Source organism: Lagopus leucura, unplaced genomic scaffold (genome assembly GCF_019238085.1).
Source record: "Lagopus leucura isolate 7727_CA_CO unplaced genomic scaffold, USGS_WTPT01 Super-Scaffold_100009, whole genome shotgun sequence".
Taxonomy (NCBI): Eukaryota; Metazoa; Chordata; class Aves; order Galliformes; family Phasianidae; genus Lagopus; species Lagopus leucura.
Window position 1 is genome coordinate 20,572,804 of NW_024962266.1, and position 22,875 is coordinate 20,595,678.

Consider the following 22,875-nt stretch of genomic DNA (forward strand, 5'->3'; position numbering starts at 1 on the left):
AGTGCCTTATAGCTAATTCTGCCGCAGCTCAGCAAACGTTTCTGATCCTTTGAATCAGTATCTAAACTAATGGAGGCTGTTATCTGCATGGGAAATGCACTCCAGAGAGCAGTTTGGTTATTCTTCAGCCCAGGAAACCTGGTTGGTTTAATTTTGAGCAGCGCAGGTCCTTTGGAGTCCTCCTGTATGGAGCTGGGGCTTGAAATCTGGGCGCAGGTCTTTGGTTCTGTATTGGTCGTAGTTGGGGTGCATGGAGCTCGGCTGATTTCTGCCAAAAAATGAAGAAAGAGGAGCTTGTGTGAGCTAGCAAGTAACAATAGAGACGTGGGCCCTAAAGATTGATCCGACTTCGTGTCCTCTGTCCGACTGCTGCTTACATGGCTCGAGATGGCAGCCTGCTCGGCACTCAGTAGGTCGCTGTTCAAATAATAATGATGCTCCAAATAGATCAGCACACGTCCTCCATGTATTTCTTTTTTTTTCTTTTTAAAGGAACGGTGCTCTGATTTTTTTTTCCCTAGATTTTTATATTTTAGAGGTATGTAAGAACTTCTTTCCTTTCTTCACACTGAAGTTCAAAGTTCAAACTCAAAACTGGAGTTGTTACATATTGCACAGTTTTGGCAACACCACAGCAATATACAGCAGCGATCTCTTCAGATCTTCATCAGTTTCATTTCTGTTAATTAATATTAGTTGCAGTGCTTTTCTTCTCTTGCTAAATATGCCATTTGAAGTTTCAAATAAAGTTGAACAGTGTATCTTTTGTTTTTGATGCCTCCAAACAATCCAGCTTTTGCTAGTAAAACAGTTTTAGTTTTTAGATACTTCTAGTGCCTAATTTGTGCATTTGAGGTATACAGCTATTCAAAAATGTCAACTGTGAGACTACCTCTTGTTTTTGTGACACTCAATACAATGTAACTGTTCAAGTGATTGAATAATTAGGTAGGTTTTCCCAAGTAGTATTGCAGCTGGTTTCTGTTACACCGTTTTCCTTTATTGCATGACTCAAGTTACTTCCACCTGAAATTTTGGGTACTTCAAGTTTCATTCTATTTGAAATACTTCAAAAATTCGGCGAAAAAATGCTGTGGGAACCATTGCCTGATGAATAGTTCACCTAAAATCTGTCCAGTTACAAGAGGTTTGACTTCTGCGATTCTCTTTTTAACATGACATCAATGATCTCCTTGGTAAGTTCAGCTTACTTTTACAAGGACAGTTGTTATTTAAGATGGTCTTATTCTATGGGAACTTAAGATCTGTAAGTCAGAAATGTGGCTGCTATGAAAGAAGCCTGGGGAGCAATGGGTTTCACATGGACTGTTTGCCTAATTATAATCCCACGTAATATCAGGCTTAATTTGTGTCCTACCCAGGAATTGGGAAAGGTGAGAAACTGGGGAAGTCTTTGATGTGTGATATCCAATGGATTCCATGTCAGGAGGGCCCTGGATGTGACAGATGTGATCAGCAGGGAAGCACTCCAGCATTGCAGGAGCTGCTGAACCTCTGGTCTTTCCTGAGGATAATTTGGGCGTGAATTGGGTGAAGGAGATGAATGGAAAATAAACACCCTGAACGGCAAGTGGGAGTGTTCCATAAGGAAGGCTGTTTCTTCAGGCTGGGAATAGCTCATGTTTGGGAATTCACAGAGACATATTATCTCATTTATGAGTTTAATGAAGTAGAAAGCTCATCTGGTAACATGTTTGTGGTTGTGGTATTTTTGTTGGCATGCAGAAGGCTGTGATTTTGAACCAGTGAGAAGTCTCTAGACTTCTGCAAAATGTTTTGCTTATCATACAGAGACGAGAGTATAGTCACTTGGAAGGATTTCATTTGTTATTAGCAAATGCTTACACTTTTAACTTTTTTATTACTAGAGTGCATTGTTCAAACGTTGACACTGTAATACTTTAGGATAGGGCATATTTTTGATAGTTTCAGTGTGTTCTGCTATTCTAGTAAGAACGCTGCATCTCGTCAGCACTCATCACTGCTTACCTGTATTTTTCAGTCTATTCTGACCCTCTCTGTATGAACCACTTGGGAACTGTCCCAAAATGCACACTTCGCTGATGCCAATTTGCAAGGTGAGGTTTTTTATTGGTACGTGGAACACACGTTGTGAAAAGCAGGGAGGAGAAGTGTTAAAGAAATTCCTGCTCTTTGCAAACCGTGCTATGTAATTTCCAAAGTGTTTGGTGCAATTCGTGGGCTCTGCAGAGCCATGCAGATAGCATCACTGTTGCTGCTTCCCCTGCCCAGTTGGGGGCCCTGGGTGCCCCCTGAACACTGAGAGTGGAGCAGAGTTTCAGCTGATTGATGCTGCCATTGGTGTTCACGGAGAATATTCTCCTAAAATGGCTTCTCCTTTATATGCCTTTTCTGTAGGGAATGTAAAAATGTTGTGTGGTATGTCTCCAGTTGCTGTTTTTCCAGTCACTTTTTGGAGAAAAAGATGTAATAAATATGAATTTAGGGGGATTTAGCTGGTTTTAGGTTATTTGCTGTCTGTAAGCATTCTGGAATTTCTTTTTGCTGTCAGGTCTACTTTGTTGGTTAATAAAGAGCTTTTTGTCTTCGTTACTGCTTGGAAATTTGAATTCACATTTCAGCTGATGGTGTGAATCTGACTATTTGTAAACCTTTTTGAAAACAAGTCTGTTGGAGTTGGAAGGTCATGTGGTACCCTGAGTATAATGCTGTGATGCTGTTCTTTGGTTTCTAGACCTGACTGGTACATGTTATTTCTTGGAGTGGTGATGCACTTGCATGGGCTGCCCAGGGAGTAGTGGGGTCATGGGTGTTTGAGACACGTAGGGATGTGGCTCTGAGGGACTTGGTCAGTGGGCATGGGGGGGTGGGCTGAGGTTGGGTTATGTGATCTTAGAGGTCTTCTCCCACCTTAATGATTCTATGATCCGTAAATTATTGTGCTGCTGCTTTCTGATCAGCAATAGATAGGGGCAGAGCTTTACCTGGTCACACTCTAAATGAAATCAAAGTAAAAGGTGATGGAGATCCTTTTGATGCAAGTGTCTAAAACAGGCTGGAAGGGATGGCCATGTTGGACATAGCTCTGCTTTCTGCAGCATGCAAAGTTGCATTTTGTGTTCTGAAGCTCAGATGGAAGGAGATGCTTTGCTGAATCTGCTGGTGTTTGTTTTGATATATGTGTGTATTAAAAACCATGCATTTTTATGTGTTAGTTAGAAAGGTCATTTAATTCTTTCATGCAATTCTGTGGAAAGTTAATGAGAGCCTACTGGGATTCCTTCCTCCCAGCCATTTCCATGTGTTTTTAAGGGGTGCATTGTGCACGGAAGGCAGTGCCAGCTGTTGATTGTCGTCTTCCTCATGTCTGTGATAAAAAGCCACTCAAGAAGGCTGAAATATGAGAATGTCATTAGCTTTCCTATTGGCAGAAGTGCTTAAAAAAGCTACAACAGAAAGAAAAAAGATTGCGCATTGAAATTAAAAAACAAACAAAAAGCGCAGCAGCTACAGTGAGGTTTTGTGCAGCCCCTGGAAAAAGCAAAAACGTGGCAAGGAGCACAGAGGGCACAATGTGAACCTGCTGTGCAGGACAACGTGGCTGCTGTGCAGGAGTGTGTGTGGGAAACCTCTGATGTGCATCACTCATGGCTCTCCTCTCCTTGCAGTTGAAATTCAGCTGGCGGAGCTGTTTGGTGGCACCGGGAGTTGTGCTTGCTGTTGCCTGACGTGTGCATGGGTGGGTGGCTTACTTCTTATTTATTTATTTTTTATTTATTTAAAATCCACTTGGGGCATGTAAACACAGAACATAGGGTTCATTTGAAGATGGAAGGTTAATTAAAAGAATAAGCAAGAAGCCCCTCTCCTTGCTACAAAGCAGGAGGGCCTCCATTTCAAAATAAAACCCCGAAGTCAGCAGTGAGTGGTGCTGTGTGTGCAGCCACAGCCTGGAAGCAGCATGTTATTCAGCATTACCAATAGATCCCCGCTCGTGGCTTTGCTTGAAAATGTTTTGATTGCAATTGGAGGAACAGGCAGAGATGTATATAAATAATGTTTGTTGTGTATACAAGCAGCTCCGGTTCTAAAGTGTACACGATGGGAAGGGAATAAATATCTCATTTTGCACTGCCTCCTAAGGTAGAGAGCGGCAGGCAGGGATGGAGGCGGTGGGAGCAGCAGCATGCACGCCTGCCTGCCTGTCTCACATTAATGGAACAGCTTGCGAGGTCTACAGGGAATTTGCATTGGCTCTGTCACTGGTATTATTTAGTTCCTTATTTATTGCTAGTGGCTTGATTGTGCTGTATTTTCCCAGCAATGAAAGCTTTTAAAGATCATGTCTGACTCCTTTTGGACTGTGCTGTCCAATTTCTCTCTGCCTGCTACCAGCATGTTGAGACGATCCAAAAGGTAATCCAAGGATTTTGCAAGTAATTCTTACGATGTTTTTCCAAGCTTCTTGTTTTAATGCTGTTTAGGCTTGCTTTCTTCCTTTATGAACAGATTAAATCATGTACGTTGGGCGTAATTTCTTCGTGATTTGTAGCTGTATTCATTGTAAAAATCATACCATTCAGATCCACGGTTTGTTCTTTTTGTAGGTATTTATTTAAATGCATCGTTCCTCGCTTCTCATAGTATGTGAATGTGACGTGGGTTTGTTTCTACAAAATGATGGATTGATGCCTTACTGAGAACAAGCTGCCTCAGTATTCAGAGTAGCAAAACAGTATTATGATGATATAGGCAGCACTGGGCAGGGCTTGGAAATGTTTTGACGTACAGTTCACGATTTTCTTAGCGATATGCATCACCTTGAATTTTAAACCATCCTTGCTAGGTTTTTTTTTCTTCTTGGAGATGTTAATATGTTGCTGTAGTAGTAAATAGGATGCGTGCTCTTAGTCACACGTTACTCTTGGATTTTGATAAAATCCCATTGAATTGTGTGCACTAATAGCTCTGATGCAGTACAGTGGTACCCCTTCAAGACCGGGAAATAGCGATGTAATTATTACTGATCAGGTGTTCTGTGGAGCTTAATGCACATAGCCCAAAAACTTACTGCAGGAGTGGGCTTGGTGAGTGAGGTAGGTGCTAACCCTGACCAACACAATAGATATAGGTTTATGAGTAAACAGCTGCCATGAGCATCATAATTTCCCATTGGTTGATAGGCTGTTAGAGTTAAAATCTATGTAAGATTTGGAATATAAGCTTTGACTTGATTTTGGGATGAATTTTGTTCATGAGCTGTCAAAAATGAAATTAATCTATTTTAGGACATAGAAACATATTGAATGAGGGGAGAGGGGTTACTCTGTTTCCTGTTTCTGTTTTTACAGTTTGAATTTTATCAGTTTACTTCTGTGCTCACAGTGACTTTTAGAAATTTTACTGGGAACAAAGAAAGATTTTGCTTTAAAAAAATAAAATATAGATTTTGGTCACAAAGAGTTGTGTTAGAAGCTTTATTACCAAATACAAGCCTTATTGTCTATTTTTTTGAGAAGAAAAAGCTCCTTGAGTTTCCAGTTGTTGATGGGTCTGCCTTTCAAACTCATGGAGCAGTATCAGTAGGAATGTGAAGGACGAACAGAAGTGTAAGAGCTGAAGCTCATTATTTCCATATACGTTTCTTGAGCTTGGCTCTGGAGAGGAAAGGGAGGTAAATTACTATCCTGTGCCTGTTTGCAAAGGATGAGGCAGGTAGGATGTGGCTTCCATGCCAAGCTGGGTTGATGTGGGTGATGTCTGTAGGAACATCGCTTCTGTGGGACCACTGCAACTGGAGCAGCCTTATTCCTCCTGTTTGCAGAACTTGAATTTTGTAAAGCTCACTCTGTTCTGAACTGTGTTCTGCATGCAAAAAGGTCGACTTCTTTGTGCAGGTTCAACAGTCATGGACTTCCATGCAGAATGGGTGTCTGTAGTGCTTTTGCACAACAAGCATGAGGTATGTTTATCTTGGAAAGCCTTGTCAATGTGCCATTATGAATTTTGAAATTGGTTGTCAAGAACTGACACAATTTTGGGAATGCTAACAAGCTTTCTGATACAATTACTTTGTTAGAAAACTTCCACTTGAAATTTTCAATTCCATTTATTTGTTAGTATTTGAAGAAAAGAAAGAAAAAAATAGATCTGTAAGCCTGCTGCACATCTTAATGGAAAAGAGAGTACTTTTCATTGATTTAACCAGATAAATGAATATTGGACATTTGAAAGTGATCAAACAGCTATATGAGACGCCCTAGCAGAGAGCAGCTGCATCAAGCCGGGCAGTGGAAATCCTATTTCGCACAGCACCGAAGCCACAGTCTTCAATCAACCCTGGAAATAAAATATTTGAGCACATGTGACAGTTTGCTGGGAATATCACCTTCTGCCATGTCTGCTGGCAGCCTGCCCGGCTCGGGGCAGGGGGAGATGGGCAGTCAGGTTGGATTGTTGTGATGTGCGTCGTAATAAACGAGTTGGTTCATCTGACATCATGTTGTGCTGGGATTCATGTTGAGGCATTGGTCCCAAGGACACACGAGCACACTGCTACTCCTAGCAGTAGCTGGCTGTGGGATAAGCCATTGCACGTCTTGGTCCTTGAGGCAGCAGCACCAGGGCATCCTTGGGTGCCAGCATTCCCAGCATCATGACACGTCTGCACTTTGAATGAAGTATCATATTGTTAACTGGGTAACATCTGTTTTCATTGCTTCCCTTTCAAAGTGTAATGTGTGGTACTTTTTAGTACGTTTATTACTTTTTAGAAGTAGTTATTGCAATATAAATTTATTATATGGAGTTGAAACTGTTGGTGGCAGAGATTATTTTGCTGTATGAAATATTTGACAAAGTTTTCCCATGACCATACGGAAAACTTTTGCATGCAGTCTCATTGCACTACTGGTGCATTGTGTGCTCTGAATTCTGGGCCACTGGCGGCATTCTGACCACTGTGCTGTGACATACATCTCTATAACAACGGCGACTGATCCCTGGTAAACATCCTACAGGGCTCTGCTCCCATATGGCCTCTCTGCATTAGGATGTTGTGCAGGGCAGCTCTTCCTCTGCGATGCATTATGCTGAAATGAGCTGTCTGGTGCAGCTGGGGGCTTCTCGGCACCACTAATGGCAGTGGGAAAGTGAGCCATCTGCTCCTCTGGTCAGGGATGGGGCCATTTCTTCTTGAGCATATTCCCAGAAGGATAGGAGAAGTCAAGAGCAACGCTGAGGAGATTGTCATGGGAGGGGTGACATAAACGTAAATCAGATTTACCTGTCTAACTGGTTCTGTATAAATATTTATAATTCTAAGCTGCGGAATAAATAAGGGAATTTCTTGGTACAAAGCTCACGCGGAGCAGTATTGTCGTACTGCTGTACTCAGACATTGCCTGTTGGATTTGAGCTGTGCAGAGATTAAGCGTGATTTTGACATATTTAAATTAAATGTCTTTGTTTTTCAATCTTTTGTCTCTTGTGCTTTGGGCATGACTTCTCTTGGATATGCTCTAAGTTGTGCTGTGCGGTAACAGCAGTGTGTCGTTGTGCAAGTGGCCATGTGTTGGTTTTCAGAGATTGGCTTAGAGTGATGTTTTCTACTGTTACCTCATTTTTGTTCTAGCAATGTTTAGCCCTGTCTGGAGGAACAGGCAGTGACTTTTAGGAATTTTGAATATTTTGTATGGATTTTTAGGAAGTTGACTTTGTTTAATGAGTTTTTTTTATGCAGTTTGGGCAGGGAAGATTTGTTTGTACGTTGAGAAAGATAACTCCGGGGGGACCACAAAGGTGGGGTTCTGTTAGGAAGGATGTACTGCTTCAGTCTCCAGGATTAGCACCAGCCACTGGTGCTCTAAATTTCCTTCCTCTTCTTTTTGGTGAAAGGCAATTTGTGATGCATTAGTTCTATAACTGTCAAAACCATTGGGATGAACTACCATGCAAGTGTGAAAAGTAGCAAGCCACCTCTATAGGTCAGTGATTCTACGTAAATCGTTATAAATATTTCCTATAATCACTTCCTTGATAACTAACTAAATGTTCTTTCCCATTTAAATATCCACAAAAACAGAAGAAACCACCTTTTGCTGGGTATGAAGCAGTGATTGGGAATAGTTGGGTGCTCGGAGCACATCATGGGTACTTTCTTGGTGTGCTCCTGGCAGCTGTAACTGCTGCAACAGGGCTGTGTGAGATGGGGAGCTGCACGCAGTGTTGTCTTATGCTGATTCATCCAGATAGACATTCAAAGCTGTGTGCGTCAGGAGGATGCTGCCTTCTATATGTACGTTGCCCCTGAGGAAGAAGGCAAAGCAGAATACTTTTGTGATAACATAAAGCTAAATTTAAAAATGTGTGTTTGTGCTATAATTAACTTTAAAGTGACAGCTGTCAGGCCGCACATTTCCTTGCTTAAATGGGAAAAGTAAGAAATGTTTTCACTCCGTTGAGAAGGATGAGAAAGATCTGGAAATTTGATGCTTTTGATAACGCTTAGATCCAATTTTCACTTAGCACAGCATAATAAACGGTCTCCAACTGACACCCCTAATTGGAGAGGAAATTTCATTTCAATTACTTCTGCTAGGAATTCAACCTTGGGACAAAAGCACTGACTGTTGGGGGGAAAAACAAGTTCCTACCTCATCTTCTGAAAAGCTCATTATGAGAATTGTGTGTTTTGTGTTGAGTGAGCTGCAGTGGGTATTACTGTAGAATCACAGAATCGTTAAGATTGGAAAAGACTGCTAAAATCTTTGTCTGATGGCATCCCATCCCACTATGCCCTCTGACACATCCTTCAGTGCCACAGCTCCACGGTTCTTGAACTCTTCCATGGACGGTGATCCCACCGGCTCCCTGGGCAGCTGTGCCAGCACATCACTGCTAGGTGAGAAACCTGCCTGTGGTACAGCTGAGAGATGAGAGTGGTGGTGGAGGAGTACTGGGAGCTGTCAGTGGGTTCTCTACATGTGATATTTATACTACTTAACTACAATGGAAGAGGCTGCTGTGCCAAGAATGGGAAGATGGTCCTCCTAATATACAGAATAAGGGCAAGGATTCAGGGAACGTTGCCTGTACTGTTTGTAATTTCTAGTTGATCAGGGATTGTCTGTGTACGGTAGATTTTAAATTTATTATGAATGCTTTTGTGGTCTTGCTTCTCTTCAGACCAAAGTCCAAAGTGTCCTATAGAGTTAATGCTGAGGTTTTGAGCCTGGGAAGCAATTTGTTCTGGTGGAAACCCTCTTGTTCAACCAGCTGGCTATTGCCCAGGCCAAACCAGTTTTTCGAGTCAGAACTTCTGCGGAGTGGAAACTGAGCAACATGCAGATCGTCGATGATTTTATGAATTGCTGGGATCTTCGGGAAGAGATGGCTGAGTGTAACATGATTTTACATTAAAAATGGCTGTTGGGGCAAGAGTCTGGTTTCAGAAGGGAGGGGATGCTGTGAGTGGGGCAGTGGGCAGTCGGGCCTTCTGAGGATTGAGAGCACGACAGGAACATTGCACGTGGGCACGCGCCTGGCCTGAGATGTGCAGGGCTTGTGGTTAATTCAAGTAGACACATTTGGGTTTAGGAATCCTCCCTGTGTCTGTGCATCTGCTTATTTCAACTGCTGTTTGTCTCCGACAAGTGCATTTTAAATGCAGAGTGTCTGTCAGCGTGGTGTCTGGTGATTAAGCGCTGCAGAGTGATGTTTCGGTGGGGCTGGGTCACCATAATGTTGTGGGGAGCCTCACCCTTGGCTCCTCAAGTCTTGTGTCTGTGGTGGTAACAGACTGTGCTAGGGAAGGGCCGGTGCGAGATCAGCTCGATATGTTGGCACTTAAACGCTGTGGGTACATCCAGTTGTGAGGGACTTTTACCTGCACAGTGATGTTCCTCTCTGCAGGCCCACTTGTGTGCCCTCTGTAGGACTGGACAAGGAGCACACCAAGCAGTATGCCCTCCAGGATGCTTGGGATTCCCGTTACCTCAACGGCAATTGAATGCTGACATGAACTAGGGATTGTAAAACACCTTCAGGCAAAATGTTCCTATAAAAAACAGACTTCATTGGAAGAACTGTGAGGAACATTATGTGGTACGTCATCTTCTATCACCGTGCACCTGGAGGCCAAAAACCTCAGCCAGGTGCAAAACGCTTTTTGTACTGACCACCTCACCATGAAACTGCATCGCTGTGTGTGTTGTGTGTTGTGTTTTTTTTTCTAAGCATGAAGGAAAACACTTCTTAAGTATTTTGATTCTACGCTTAGACCTAATTACTGGATGTTCCCTGAGTAGTTTTTCCCACTCCATAGCCTGACCTATTTTTGATTTTTTGCTATTATTTCCAGGACTGCAGAGTAATACCTTTTGCAGTAGATGTATAGTTAGAATAATAAGCAGTTCAGCAACGAAAACTCCCAGCTTTATTCCAAGAGTCTTAAAAGCTGCTTTTGGTTTTGGAGACACAGAATATGCCGATCTTATCAAGCTACGTGTATTGCTTCTGTATTAAATTCTGCAGCTTGACTAGGGCTGCATGAACTCTGCTGTTCCATCTCTACTCTTCCAGCTGCTCAGTAGCAGGAGAGGCCTGCAGAGAGGTGCTACATTTTCTCCTTTTTATCTGAATGCTTCTCAGTTATTTTCTCTTCCATCTTCTATTTCTACTTCCTTTTGATTTAATCACTTCTGTTTTTCTTCTTTCTGTGGCTAGGCAGAAAATGGTTAAAAAAACAAACAAACAAACACAACAACAAACATTCTTGGTTCCAGTTTCAGTGCACCCCTCTGCCTGTTTTTACATGTGCAGAGCACAACCATACTGCTGTGTGTAAATCTGTGTTCTGTATAGAAAAGGCCACTGAGACACTGCTATGGAGATTATTTCCAGAATAATGTACTATTGGAACAGTTTTTAAGTTAGATATGTGATTTATTGTCACTATGCAGTTTGAAACTACAATTAACTGATACAGAGCTAATTTCAAACATCTTTTGATGCTTAAATGAAGAAAATGCTCTGAAACAAAAAGAACTGTTCATGTTAAGCGCTATGTAGCAGCAGGACTGCTCATATCCTGGTGCAGAAGATTGCTATTAAATCTCTGACTTTGGAATTGTGAATAATGGTTTCTTTTCATTTTGGCTCACATATTTGTTTTCAGGATGCATCTTTGGAGACCGTGTTTAGAATGGGTTTGTTTTATTACGTGCCTCTATATCCTTATATTTATGGGGTAAAAAAAAGCTTTCAAACACTATAAATGCACTTTGTCATTTTGTTCTTGAATTTGTTTGCTCAAATTTTTGCAAGCAAAAGAAGTGTGATAATCTGTCTTCTATGACTACTGAGACACCCATTGAAAAAGCAGTCATGCTAGGTGAAGCATTTAATAATAGAGTTGGTGGAAACGGGAAATGAAAGTATGTAGTTATGTTTAGTTTTCTTTAAATTGTCCTTTCACACTTTGCAATGTAACTTCAAGGCAGCATAATGCATAACACAACTGAAGAGGGAGATAGTAATGCTTGAGGTGGTCCGTGTACGTTTTCTCCCATTAAATACTGTCTGTTTTCATTCTGTCATCTCTCTTCTGTAATCAGAGATTTTTTTTTTTCTCATCATATAAGGATGAATATAGCTTTGAAACATGCTTGTGAGGGAGGAATGTTTCAGAATAGAGTGGTTTGATTTAGTTGGGAATGGCTGTGCCAGTCATGGTAATTTGTTGTGACATTTCATTTTGTTTGGCTTTGCAGTTGCTCCTGTGTTCCTCTGTTGTTAATAATGCAAAAGGCCTGGACTACACAGCACGATGCAGGCAGGTGTACAGCAACCACACATATTAGGCAAATTAAACATAAATTAGACACTAACTGGCAATTTCAGCCATTTCTTCACAATTTCTTAACATGAGGTTATATCATTTCTTAAATTTGAGCTATAAATGAAGAACTAGAAGGGTTTATCTAACTAATAGCTTGTTTGAGATGAAACGAAATTACTTTTGTGCATTAATACTTAGATGTTAGTTTTCTTTAAACAAAAGAACCAGTCTACATCCAACTTCACGCATGCATTGCTTGGCACCTTGTTCCCTTCAGCTTCTGTGTTTGCTAGCAGGCTGAAACATACCATCCCGGCAGATGTTCTACACATTTACTGTCCATGTTCTCCCTGGATATCTATACTGAAGTGCAGCCCACACCTTACAGTTGGTAGAAGCCCTCTCTTTTATCTCCATGCTCCTTGCCACACAGGTGAGCAAGAAGGCATCCACCCCAAAGGTGGGATGTGCAGATGGCTGCAATAGCTTGTAGGTGACAGGGAGGAGGGAATCATAGAATCATAAAACGGCTTGGGTTGAAAAGGACCACAGTGATCATCTAGTTTCAGCCCCCTTGCTGAGTGTGTCATGATGGAGGATCTGTGGTATCTAAAGATGGCCCTGTACTTCCATCCTTCATATATTTAATGAGTATAATGCTTTTTCCTTAAGAGAAGATAAGTGGTTATTGTAAGAATCTGCAAACCAGACCTCCACCGTGAATAATAATGAGTTTTTTTTCAAGTTATTCTAGGATGAAAAAATTTTAAACCATTCTGAATGTAGAAAAAATAATTCATTGTACCAGATGCTTACTTATTGTTATCTATTTTAGAGAACTAATTATTCCTGTTGTTGGTAGTGCTAAAGCTTACAAAATTGCTTCCATCCTTGAATTACTATAATTAAGACGATAACTTCCACATCTAGTTAACATTGCTGTGCAGCTGGTGCATTCATTGACATGCAGATTTCAGATTTTGTAAATTTTCTGTCATTGTGAATAAAAATTTTAAATACTTATTTTCATTTCCAAAATCTCTGTTTCTCATAAAGAAGTCTTTGTAAATCAAATCAACTGCAACTAAACTCCTGTAACATCAGAGGAAAATCTAGTTAAATTTGGTTAAGTGCTCATAGAATCATTAAGGTTGGAGAAGTCCTCTAAGTTCACCCATTCCAACCCCGGCCCACCCCACCATGCCCCCTGCCCACATCCCTCAGTGCCACATCTCCACATCCTTTGGACACCTCCAGGGATGGGGACCCCACCACCTCCCTGGGCAGCTGTGCCACTGCATCACTGCTCTTTCTGAGAAGTTGTTCCTAAATCATTAAAAGGGATCATAAACAATGATTAGTAACAATTGTGATTAAAGCTATGATTTTTTTTCTGTACATATTGTTTATTTGCGTACGCAACATCTTCTGCCCTGAGAGTGTTTTCTAGAGAAGCGCGTTATCTTTTTGACAAAATACCTCATTGTTCGTTCCTCGTGACCAGCACTGCAGTGATATTACTGGAGATCAGTCCCAAATTGCCTTCTGGTGGAGGCTTGTTGGCTGGGGACAAGGTGTGCTGGGGCTGCACACAGCTCCCAGGTACCACACATCCTGCTTGGCACTGCTGCACGAAGTTGCTGCTGGCTGCCGAGCGCATTGCAGCGGGTCCAAAACTAGTGTCCAGTTACCAGACCCACGTCTGATGTCCTGCAGTGTTCAGTTTCAAGAACACATCTTGGAACGCTCCACTGCACGTAACAAATGTTATTTTTACTGTGGGGAGAGATTTCAACTCACAAACAGTAGAGCCACCATTTCCGTGGTGATGGCAGAGGCATTGTTTCACCTCTCTCTACGTAAACTCCCATCTTGCTGTGCTTGTTCTGAATAAAATCAGGCAGCTCTCATGCTCCCCTGGGCTTGCAGGTTCCTGGAGTTTGGCAGTGGCCCTGCAGGGCATGCAGCAGGGGTTGGCTCTTTCCAAGTTATGGAGTGGGATCTGGGAAAAACCTTAATGAGTCCCACACCAAACTGTGAGGAGAGGAGGGTCAGGGACCTTGCATGTAATGAAAGTAGGAAAGCTTTGGCTTACAAGCACGTAGTAGTGCTCAGAGTCTCTCTGGACTGGTTCAGAACTATAATTTTTTTCTTGTCAATGTACTCTGAGTTGTATAGTTAACCTTTTCCCTTTCTACTCTCTCCTTCTATTCCTGGTTTTTATGCAGATTGGATTGTTTTTAGAGGGTTTCTTGCAGAATTCATGAACAGTAATGAGCAATGATGTAGTGTAAGAGTTCAATAATACGATCTCCTCATTATTGGCCATGTAGCCCCGTGCTGAGCCCCGTCTGTCTGGCTGAAGTGCATCTTCCAGGAAAGCATTTTGTCTTCATGTGAACTGTGCCAGCACTTAAATTGACTCGCTCAAATTTCTTTGGCACAAATTCCTGGTTAAAGCTAGCTTTACTTCTTTAATATTCAGCTGTTCTTCTTTAGAAGGTGCTTAAATGCTGCCGTGATGAATTCCTGAGGTTAGCTGCCCAACTGGAGGCTGCACGTTAGCTCTTCATAGAATTACAGGATGGTTTGAGTTGGAAGGGACCCTTGAAGACCATCTGGTCCAACTCCCCTGCAAGGCACAGGGGCACCTACAGCTCCACTTCTCCCTTTTTATTTTCTTCATTTTTGTGACTATGAGGGCTTTATTGCTGCTTTTCTGTAATTTCTCGTTGATTCCAAGTTCTCTTAGAAGTTATATCTATCTATGTATCTATCCAGAGAGCTCTCTTCAACCAGTTGAGAGTGCATTTGTGGCTGTGTGCGTGTATTTTTCCCATCATATAACATGAATTCAAGAAATTGGAAGTTCTGTTCTTAGCCTTTATGTCTGAGCTTTGCTTTATTGCCAGCACATGCGGATCGTGTAAATGGCTGAATGGGGCCCAGTGATGTTCCTCCTTCCCTGGTGAGAGATCCAGCGAAATGGAAAGTTACCAAATTTTGGGGGTATAAAAAGAATATTCTTTATTCCTAACTTGGGCAGCTCAAAAACCGTTCCTCCCCTGGGTGCATTGGTGCAAACCTGACCTGTTTTAATGGGTCTCAGCTGTGCTTTGCTCTCCAGCTTAACCCTCTGTCTTTTGAGTCGTCCTCTCTGCAGCGATGGCAGAGAAAATGGGTTTGTAAAACCTGGTCCAGTCTGGCAGATGCAGCCATCAGTTAAATAGCTCTGAGCTTGAGACAGCTCTTATTCCCCATTATGCTGTGATTTAAATACACCAACTTTCCAGAGGACGCTCTGGGCTGTGATGATGAGTGTTTTAGTGACTCCTCTTAGCAAAAGGATGCAGCCACGGAGGATGGAGCTCTCTTTTCTCATGACACTAGTGTTCTGTATTGAGCAAGATCTGCAGTTTTTACATGGTAATTTACATTAGAATGCTCAAGGTTTTTTTTATTTCTCACATAGTCATCTACGTTACATTAGAATACTCAGCACTTTGGTGTTGTGAGAGATTTTCATCGTGATGTAAACATAGTGATTATCTGCTACTAATGTAGGAATTGAGTATTCTGGTTTTTTTCAACAGTTACTGGAATAGACTGACTGAACACATTAAAAAAAAATCCATAAACTGAGATTTTAAGCCTCTTAACATCAGGTCGTTCGTTTGTCTGTATGATGTACACAATGGCAATCAGTTTTTGGATGGAGTGTTGTTGAATAATACATGAATGTAAATGAAGATTGTATGGAATCAGTTGGACAATTTTGAGGAATGCTTTAAGTACACTAAAGAGCCTGAATAGCAGTTAATGGCGCTTCAACTTTATTACTGTTTATTATGGTTGGCAGTTCCCTTGTGCTTTTTTCTGCTTCGAGTTCTCCAGTTTCCTACAGAATAACAATAAGAGGTCTTACAAATAATAACAGTCAGATATACTGTATCCTGTGGCAGCAAAGCAGTTCTGCATTAAATTGTGGTTTTGGCAGACTGAGCGCATTTATCGGGGCTGCTCCAGGTGGGATGGGGGCAGGTCACAGAATCACAGAATGGCCAGGGTTGGAAGGGACCTCAAGGATCATGAATCTCCAACCCCCCTGCCACATGCAGGGCCACCAACCTCCACGTTTAATGCTAAACCAGGCTGCCCAGGGCCCCATCCAACCTGGCCTTGAACACCTCCAAGGACGGGGCATCCACAACCTCTCTGGGCAGCTGTTCCAGTGCCTTACAACTCTCTGGGTAAAGAATTTCCCCTAAGGATGTCAGCCCTGGAGCCACCGTGGAGCTCTGCTGGGCAACCTAAGTGTGTGTTGCGTATGCACTGTATGTATTCCTATATGCCACAGGAAAGTGGATGAACAGCAAGGGAGTTAAATATCCAGTAGGCTTTGTTCAGGACTGGGTGAAATGAGAATGTTTCACTTGCCCATTATGATTACTTCCATCACCTTTAGAGCTAAGTTGGGCAGAGGGCTGTTGGAAGCTCACCTTGCATGCTTTTCAGTAGGCATTGAAAATTCATTGGGCATTCAGTAGGCATGTTTGTGCTGCTTCTAGCACATTAAAACGTATATTGCTGACAAAGTACCTTTTGGCCCTGTATGTTTGCTTCACAGCAGTCAATACCAAAATCGAGTGAGAGAAGAAATATCGACCCGAATCTGAGAGATTATTTCTCCTTAGCTAAAGGCTGTTCTTTAGGACCAGCCTTCGGGTGCTTTGATTACTCTGGTTTTGCCTCACCATCTGTATCTCTTTCTTCCAGCTGTCGGACAAGCAACAGAAAGAGTTTGATTGTAACGTCCAGCACATCCCCGACTCTCCCGCGGCCGCATTCCCCCCTCCATGGACATGCAGGTAACTCCGAGGGCTGCCATGCTGGGAATCATTGGGAAAAATGTCGGTGCTCATTGCATTGAATTTGAACACAGAATCATAGAATGGCTTAGGTTGGAGGGGACCTCAAAGATCACCTTGCTCCAACACCCTGCCATGAACTGGGTTGCCAAACGTGTTGATATTCCCCATCAGTGTGCCATCTGCGGTCTCTATCTGCTACTCTGAGCAACACGAGATGTTTGAAAATTGCTTTATGCATTGCTGCCAGTTTTATCACTTCAGCAATGGTGAAATGCTCATTTCCAGGCAAATGGGCAACTGCTTGTTAGTCATCAGAGTGAAGTGTGGAGAGATGTTCTTTCTAAAGAAGAAGTGTTTATTCAGTCTGCGGTAACCACAGAGTTTTAGAAGGGGTCATGCAGTGGGTTCAGCAGCTTGCCTGAATAGCATGTTCCCTTGTTACCTTTATTGGGAGAGAGACAGGTGATGTACACCTGCATTGCTTTCAGTATTTCAGAATGCCAGAGAAAGCAGTTGGGCTTCAGGTGTGGCCCTAATGGGTACAAGTTTAACTTAAAACAGCCCAGACATTGCCACACATATTCACCCACTGTTGAGCCAATGTGGAAGCACATCACAATTGTGTGTAAGTAATTGTTTTCATTACAATCAGACTTCTCTCATCCTACATGGCAGTATGTCGTGAAAGTACTTTCTGGAGATTGAAACAAAGGAAATGCTGAGAAAGGACAGCAAAGTGGTGGTGGCTCAGGGAGAAGGAGCCATCTGCTTCTTCTTGCAGAGCATTGTGCCTTGCGAGGGACATTCAGCCAGCTGGAAGGACAGAAGTTCTTGTCCAGGCATACCCGTGAAAGCCTCAAAAAGTCAGATTTTCATACAGATTTGCTGAGTAAAGCCCTGTCATGAATGCCTGGGAAGTTGCTGTACTCACACTGTTTTTTAAATGACCCATGATTTTCATTTTCCAATCCTAAAAGTAGCATATTAAGGCTATTTTCTTTTTCCTTCAGAATCTCAGATAACTCAGATAAAGTATTTTCAAATGTAACTTGTTGAATTCATTACTGCACCAAAAGCTTGCATTTGCTAGAGGAATTCCACTTCACTCCAAACTCCCTTGGCTCTCTTATGGGTGATTATGGTAGTGATAGCTTTGTAAAATGTGATATTTCTCCTGGTAGGGATTCTCTGCCTAGTTATGTTGTGCTCCTTACTTTATATTAAGAATCTATATGTATGTTGAATTTAATAAATTCTATGTCAGCTATATAAGCATTTAAGTAAAACGATGGAGAAAAGTGCTCCTCGGAATATGAAAGAAGCAAGATGCTTTTGCTTTTCAGATTGCAATAAGATGTTGATCTGATCATTGCTCAGAAGACAAAGGCAGAGATGTTCACACCTGTATTTTCTTTTCTCCTATCTTTCAAATGAAAAATTGGTCTTAGTGTTTTTGATGCTGTCTTGGGCTTTGCAGGCTTATCTTTTATTACATATGTGACTGTCTGGAAAACTAGAGTAGCTACTCAGTGGTAGGTCGTCTTTCTTTAGCAGAAATTGTCAAATACTTCTATTTCTTGTTCTAATGTTGCATATGGGATTTGAAAATGGGACTAAAAAGGACATCCTATGTGACCTCCAAGAGTTGCAAGCAGAGAACAAGGAGATAAATTACTGGTAGCCTCAGTTCCCTCCCATTACTGTGCTTAGGAGTTTTACCTGAGTCAAGTAATTTATTCAAGAGACAAAAGTAGATGAAATTTAGAGTAGATTCACAAATATTTTCTTAAGAAATATCATATATGAGATGTGAATTTGAGAACAGGCTGTGATATTTGTTTAGTATTTGAACAGAATCGATCAATCTGTTTGTTCAGACACACACTGATAAGTCACTAAGAAAAGCTGGAGCCTCTCCCGTCCCTCTTGCGTTGTGAACACACAACCTCCTCTTCACGTCCATTCTGCACCTCTTCCACAAATGAAAGGAGTGACAAGCATACAGGGGAATAAGGAAGACTTTCTAAAACAGTTCTGTTCAGAAAATGGAGTTCCTTATGGCATTAACTGCAGGAGTTTCTCTTTTGTATGTTGTGTACATGAAGGTGGGGTGTGATGTAGCACAATCCTTCCTCCTAATGAACACTGGCCTGCAAACTACACATTTTAATGTACAGAGCAGCTTAAGATAGGATGTCAGGCAATTCCATATCCCCCAAAATGGAGAGGAAAAGTAATACTTAAGAGGTCTAAAGATGAAAGTAAATCTGAACAATTTTTAACTCTGCCATGAAAACATTTTTGAAAAAATAGCTCTTAATGGATTTGAAGTGCACTAGTTCAGTTTTCAAACTTTATGAAATACTCTGTTCCAAAATTACATGGAGCCTTGTTATTAAACAGCTACGACTTGTTAATGTCATGGGAAAGCCACCCTTATTTACTCCCCCATATCTTGACTGAAGTGCAGTTTTGGGAAGACAGGTTTGAAAATCTTCCTTGTATTTCTTTCTAATCAGAGGAAGGAAGGTGTCCACACACTTTCCCTGTGTTTGTATTTCTTCGAAATGTTTTTTTTTTATCTAACATACACCTATTGCAGTGTACACATTCGAAGGCAGATTAATACATTACCCTTAGACTGTATCTTACAATGAAAAGCTTAAAATAAATCAGAGAAACAGCATCATCTTTATAGTAAGAATGACAGATAATGGAAGGTGGATGAGGGAGGTTCACGCTCCTATAAACTGCTTCCTGTGCTGCCAGGTTACAAGTGGATACACTTGTCCCTGTTCCTGTCTGTAATAATGTGTGAAGGGAGCTGCTCACAGGCAGTGTGATAATACTGAATTCAATCATTCAGTCTCTCACTGTAAGTTCAGTTCCTTCTTCTGGCTTTAAAAAAGGAAAGAGAGAAAGAGAGAGAGAGAGAAAGAAAGAAAGAGAGAGAGAAAGAAAGAGAGAAAGAAAAGAAAGAAAGAAAGAGAAAGAGAAAGAAAGAAAGAGAGAAAGAAAGAGGGAGAGAAAGAAAGAGAGAGAAAGAAAGAAAGAAAAGAAAGAAAGAGAGAAAGAGAGAAAGAAAGAGAGAAAGAAAGAGAGAAAGAGAGAAAGAAAGAAAAGAGAAAGAAAGAAAGAGAGAAAGAAAGAAAAGAGAGAAAGAAAGAAAGAAAGAGAGAAAGAGAGAGGGAGAGAAAGAAAGAGAGAGAGAAAGAAAAGAAAGAAAAGAAAGAAAGGAAAGAAAGGAAAGAAAGGAAAGAAAGGAAGAAAGGAAGAAAGGAAGAAAGGAAGAAAGGAAGAAAGGAAGAAAGGAAGAAAGGAAGAAAGGAAGAAAGAAAGAAAGAAAGAAAGAAAGAAAGAAAGAAAGAAAGAAAGAAAGAAAGAAAGAAAGAAGAGATTATTTTTAAGTCTTCTGTATACTTCTTTTTCATCAGTGCTGTACGAAAGTGCACGATGCTCCTGCTTCTTGATCCAGATATCCTTGGATCCAAGGGCATGAACAGTGTATCTGCGCAGTGGTCAAACAGTAAAACTTGTGCAGTGTGTTGTGTGCAGCTCTGGCTCCTGTCCTGGTCATCAGAGCTGCAGTTCATTTGCACTGTGTGCATGTGATCCCTGGATGCCAGACAGAAGCCAGGATATTCGCTTTGAGCTGGGTGGTGCATGGGACGCTGAAGTGATTGGAGTCATCCTAACATTGGGATGTGCTAGAATGCGGGAAGTTCTGTGACGTGCAGTAGGATGTGTTCTGCTTCTGTTACTATTCAGCAAATAGCATTAGTATGTAGATGGCCACCACAATTGGACCTTTGTTTTTATTGTATTTCTCAGAATCTCAGGAGCAAGCACTACAAAAAGGTTCTAGTTTGAGCTTTTGGACTTGTTAACGTGTGCGATGTCATCATATTTGTAGATGGCAGCTGAGGCTTTTGCCTGTCTCCTCCCTGTAAGGTCTGTTTTCCTAGTTTCAGAGCAGTACAGGTGCTTTAGCTACCTCCTTCTCCACGTGTCCAGGAAATGTAAAAGTTCATGCCTGAATTATTAACATTGATGTAACTGCGTTGATTTACCTAATGGGTAATCATTCTGCGTAACAGCCTCCCCTGAGACAGTCATTCCAGGTTCAGAAGGAGCCAACTATAACCCCTGAGCAACAGGGGAATTTACCTTTGCTAACAGAATAAATAGAGTTTCGATCAGCCTCGGTGAATGAGAGCATTGCAGTAAGGCTTTTCTTATTAAAATTCCTCCAACTAGAGCAGATGCAGCAGTACTGGGAAATTTTAGGGAAAGTAGTAATTCCCCTTCTCCCTGTTGTTGTTTTAAAAGCTTCACCCAGACTTGAATTGAGTAGAAAAACTAATTGCTTTTCATTTTAAAACTTGAAGCAACTCACAGGGGATCTAATTAAAATTCCAGTGTCTGGGAGGAAATATGCTATATAAATCTGAAAAAGTTGTTACTTAAAAATTAATAGTATCTCCGTACCAGATTGTGCAGGCTCAGAAGGCTTCGAACACCCACATAGTTAATTTCAAAAGTTAAAAACTGTCATTACCCAATTTGCTCAGTTACTCTGAAATCCTATTTTGATCATAATGTGGAGAGTTTACAAAAGATTGATGAAGATATTAAACAGACGATGACAGTTCACTGCCTGTTTATAACAGCAGTGGGCTTTTTGTTTCGAGAAAGATCATCTCGATGCCAGCAAAAGCAGCAAATCTGCGGTGGGTATGTGAACACCCAGGTTCCTACCAGGACAGGCTCCTTTGCTTTGCTGGGATGCCTGCACTGCTTCCTGCAGGACTCATTCTGCCACATCTCCTGATCTTAGCTGCTCTTTCAGCTTTTTGTTCTCCTAGCAAATACGTGGCAACCCCAGCCCTAGCCTTGTGCTGCTGTGGGAACATGTGCTTCTGCACCTTGAGTTGGTCATTTTGTTGCTATTGTAGCTTTTTTCACTGTTCTTGTAAGCTTGCAGTGCCATCTAGACTCTGAAAACTAGTCTTAGCCCAGCAGTAAAACGGCTCTGTTTTTTCAGTGTGCCCATAAGGAGCCAAGTGAGTGCAAGCTTAATAAGAAGTGCCAGTATTTGTCATCTTATTGATTTCTGGTGGTGTTTCTCTCCTTGCTGCCCACGATACACTGGGAATGGGTTTGGGGCCAGTCGGTTTTGGGTGAAGGCATGCATTGTGTCCTATTACACTGAGCTGTCGTTAGTTCTTAACTAATATTTTACAACACATTGAACTCAAACCAAACCGACCCACAGGAAAACAAGCTTGTTGCCCACACCCTTTGTTTTTCATTCCGTTTGCTCTCGGTGAAGCAGATTGTGCTGGATCATGCTTCCCTCCCCAGCTCTCCCATCACCCCTTGGCACACACCACATCAGCCCGAGGCTGCTGTAATCCCGACCAGCTGCTCTTGTCCCCGTGCACATGTAGGCCAGATGGAGCTGCCCGGCGCTGGGACACCGTCACGGCCTGGAAGTGTCGGCTCCTTCCCCTTCCCCCTTCCTACCTGCATGTGTGTGTTAGGTGGGAGTGACTGCAGACCTTCCAGTGAGCACAGTGCTTGTCTTCGCCTTCTGCTCAACATAACACTTAAGGTACACGAGTAACTTTTTGGGGATTAGCCCATTGATGATGCTCACTTTTAACATGACTTTTTTATACTACACCTGAGGACCTTTCTGATGACCATGTAGCTTGCAGAACATTGCTTATCCTGTATCCATTTGTTTTCCTGCTCATGTTTTAATGTTGTTTTTACTCAGAGAAATTGCTGCTGGCATATGCTTACTATGGGTAGTTTCTCTTTTGTGCTTGTATTAAGGACCTGAAAGAGCAAACCACTTAAGAATATGCCTGATAGAAAGAGTGCACTCGCTGACATGAAGCTACTCATTCATCTTCTAAATTTCAAAGGTTTCTGCAGTCTGTAAATGATTCTGGCTTTCAGAAGGGCTTCTGTAAGTGGCTGCTTTTTTCTTTGAAGACATTGCAGAGCGCTGCTTACCAACTGTATGCCTACACATCATACGACAAAGCTGGGAAAAAAGATTCTTGTGCCAATTGAAAATCTAATGTTATTTTTTCTTCAGTGTATGAAGTCGCTGGCTCTTTCATTTTCATTGTATTTTTTTGATGAAGTGGT

The 22,875-nt window shown here is 41.8% G+C and overlaps 1 protein-coding gene across 10 annotated transcripts in view; it reads left to right on the forward strand.

Annotated features, from left to right (window-relative positions):
* The window catches only part of MAST2 (microtubule associated serine/threonine kinase 2), a 187,017-nt gene that overhangs the window by 110,646 nt on the left and 53,496 nt on the right, over positions 1-22,875 (forward strand). For all 10 annotated transcript variants that reach the window (XM_042873336.1, XM_042873337.1, XM_042873338.1 and 7 more), the window contains one exon: positions 16,619-16,710. In XM_042873336.1, coding sequence (XP_042729270.1) covers positions 16,619-16,710 — 92 coding nt within the window. The remainder of the gene's footprint in view (positions 1-16,618; positions 16,711-22,875) is intronic.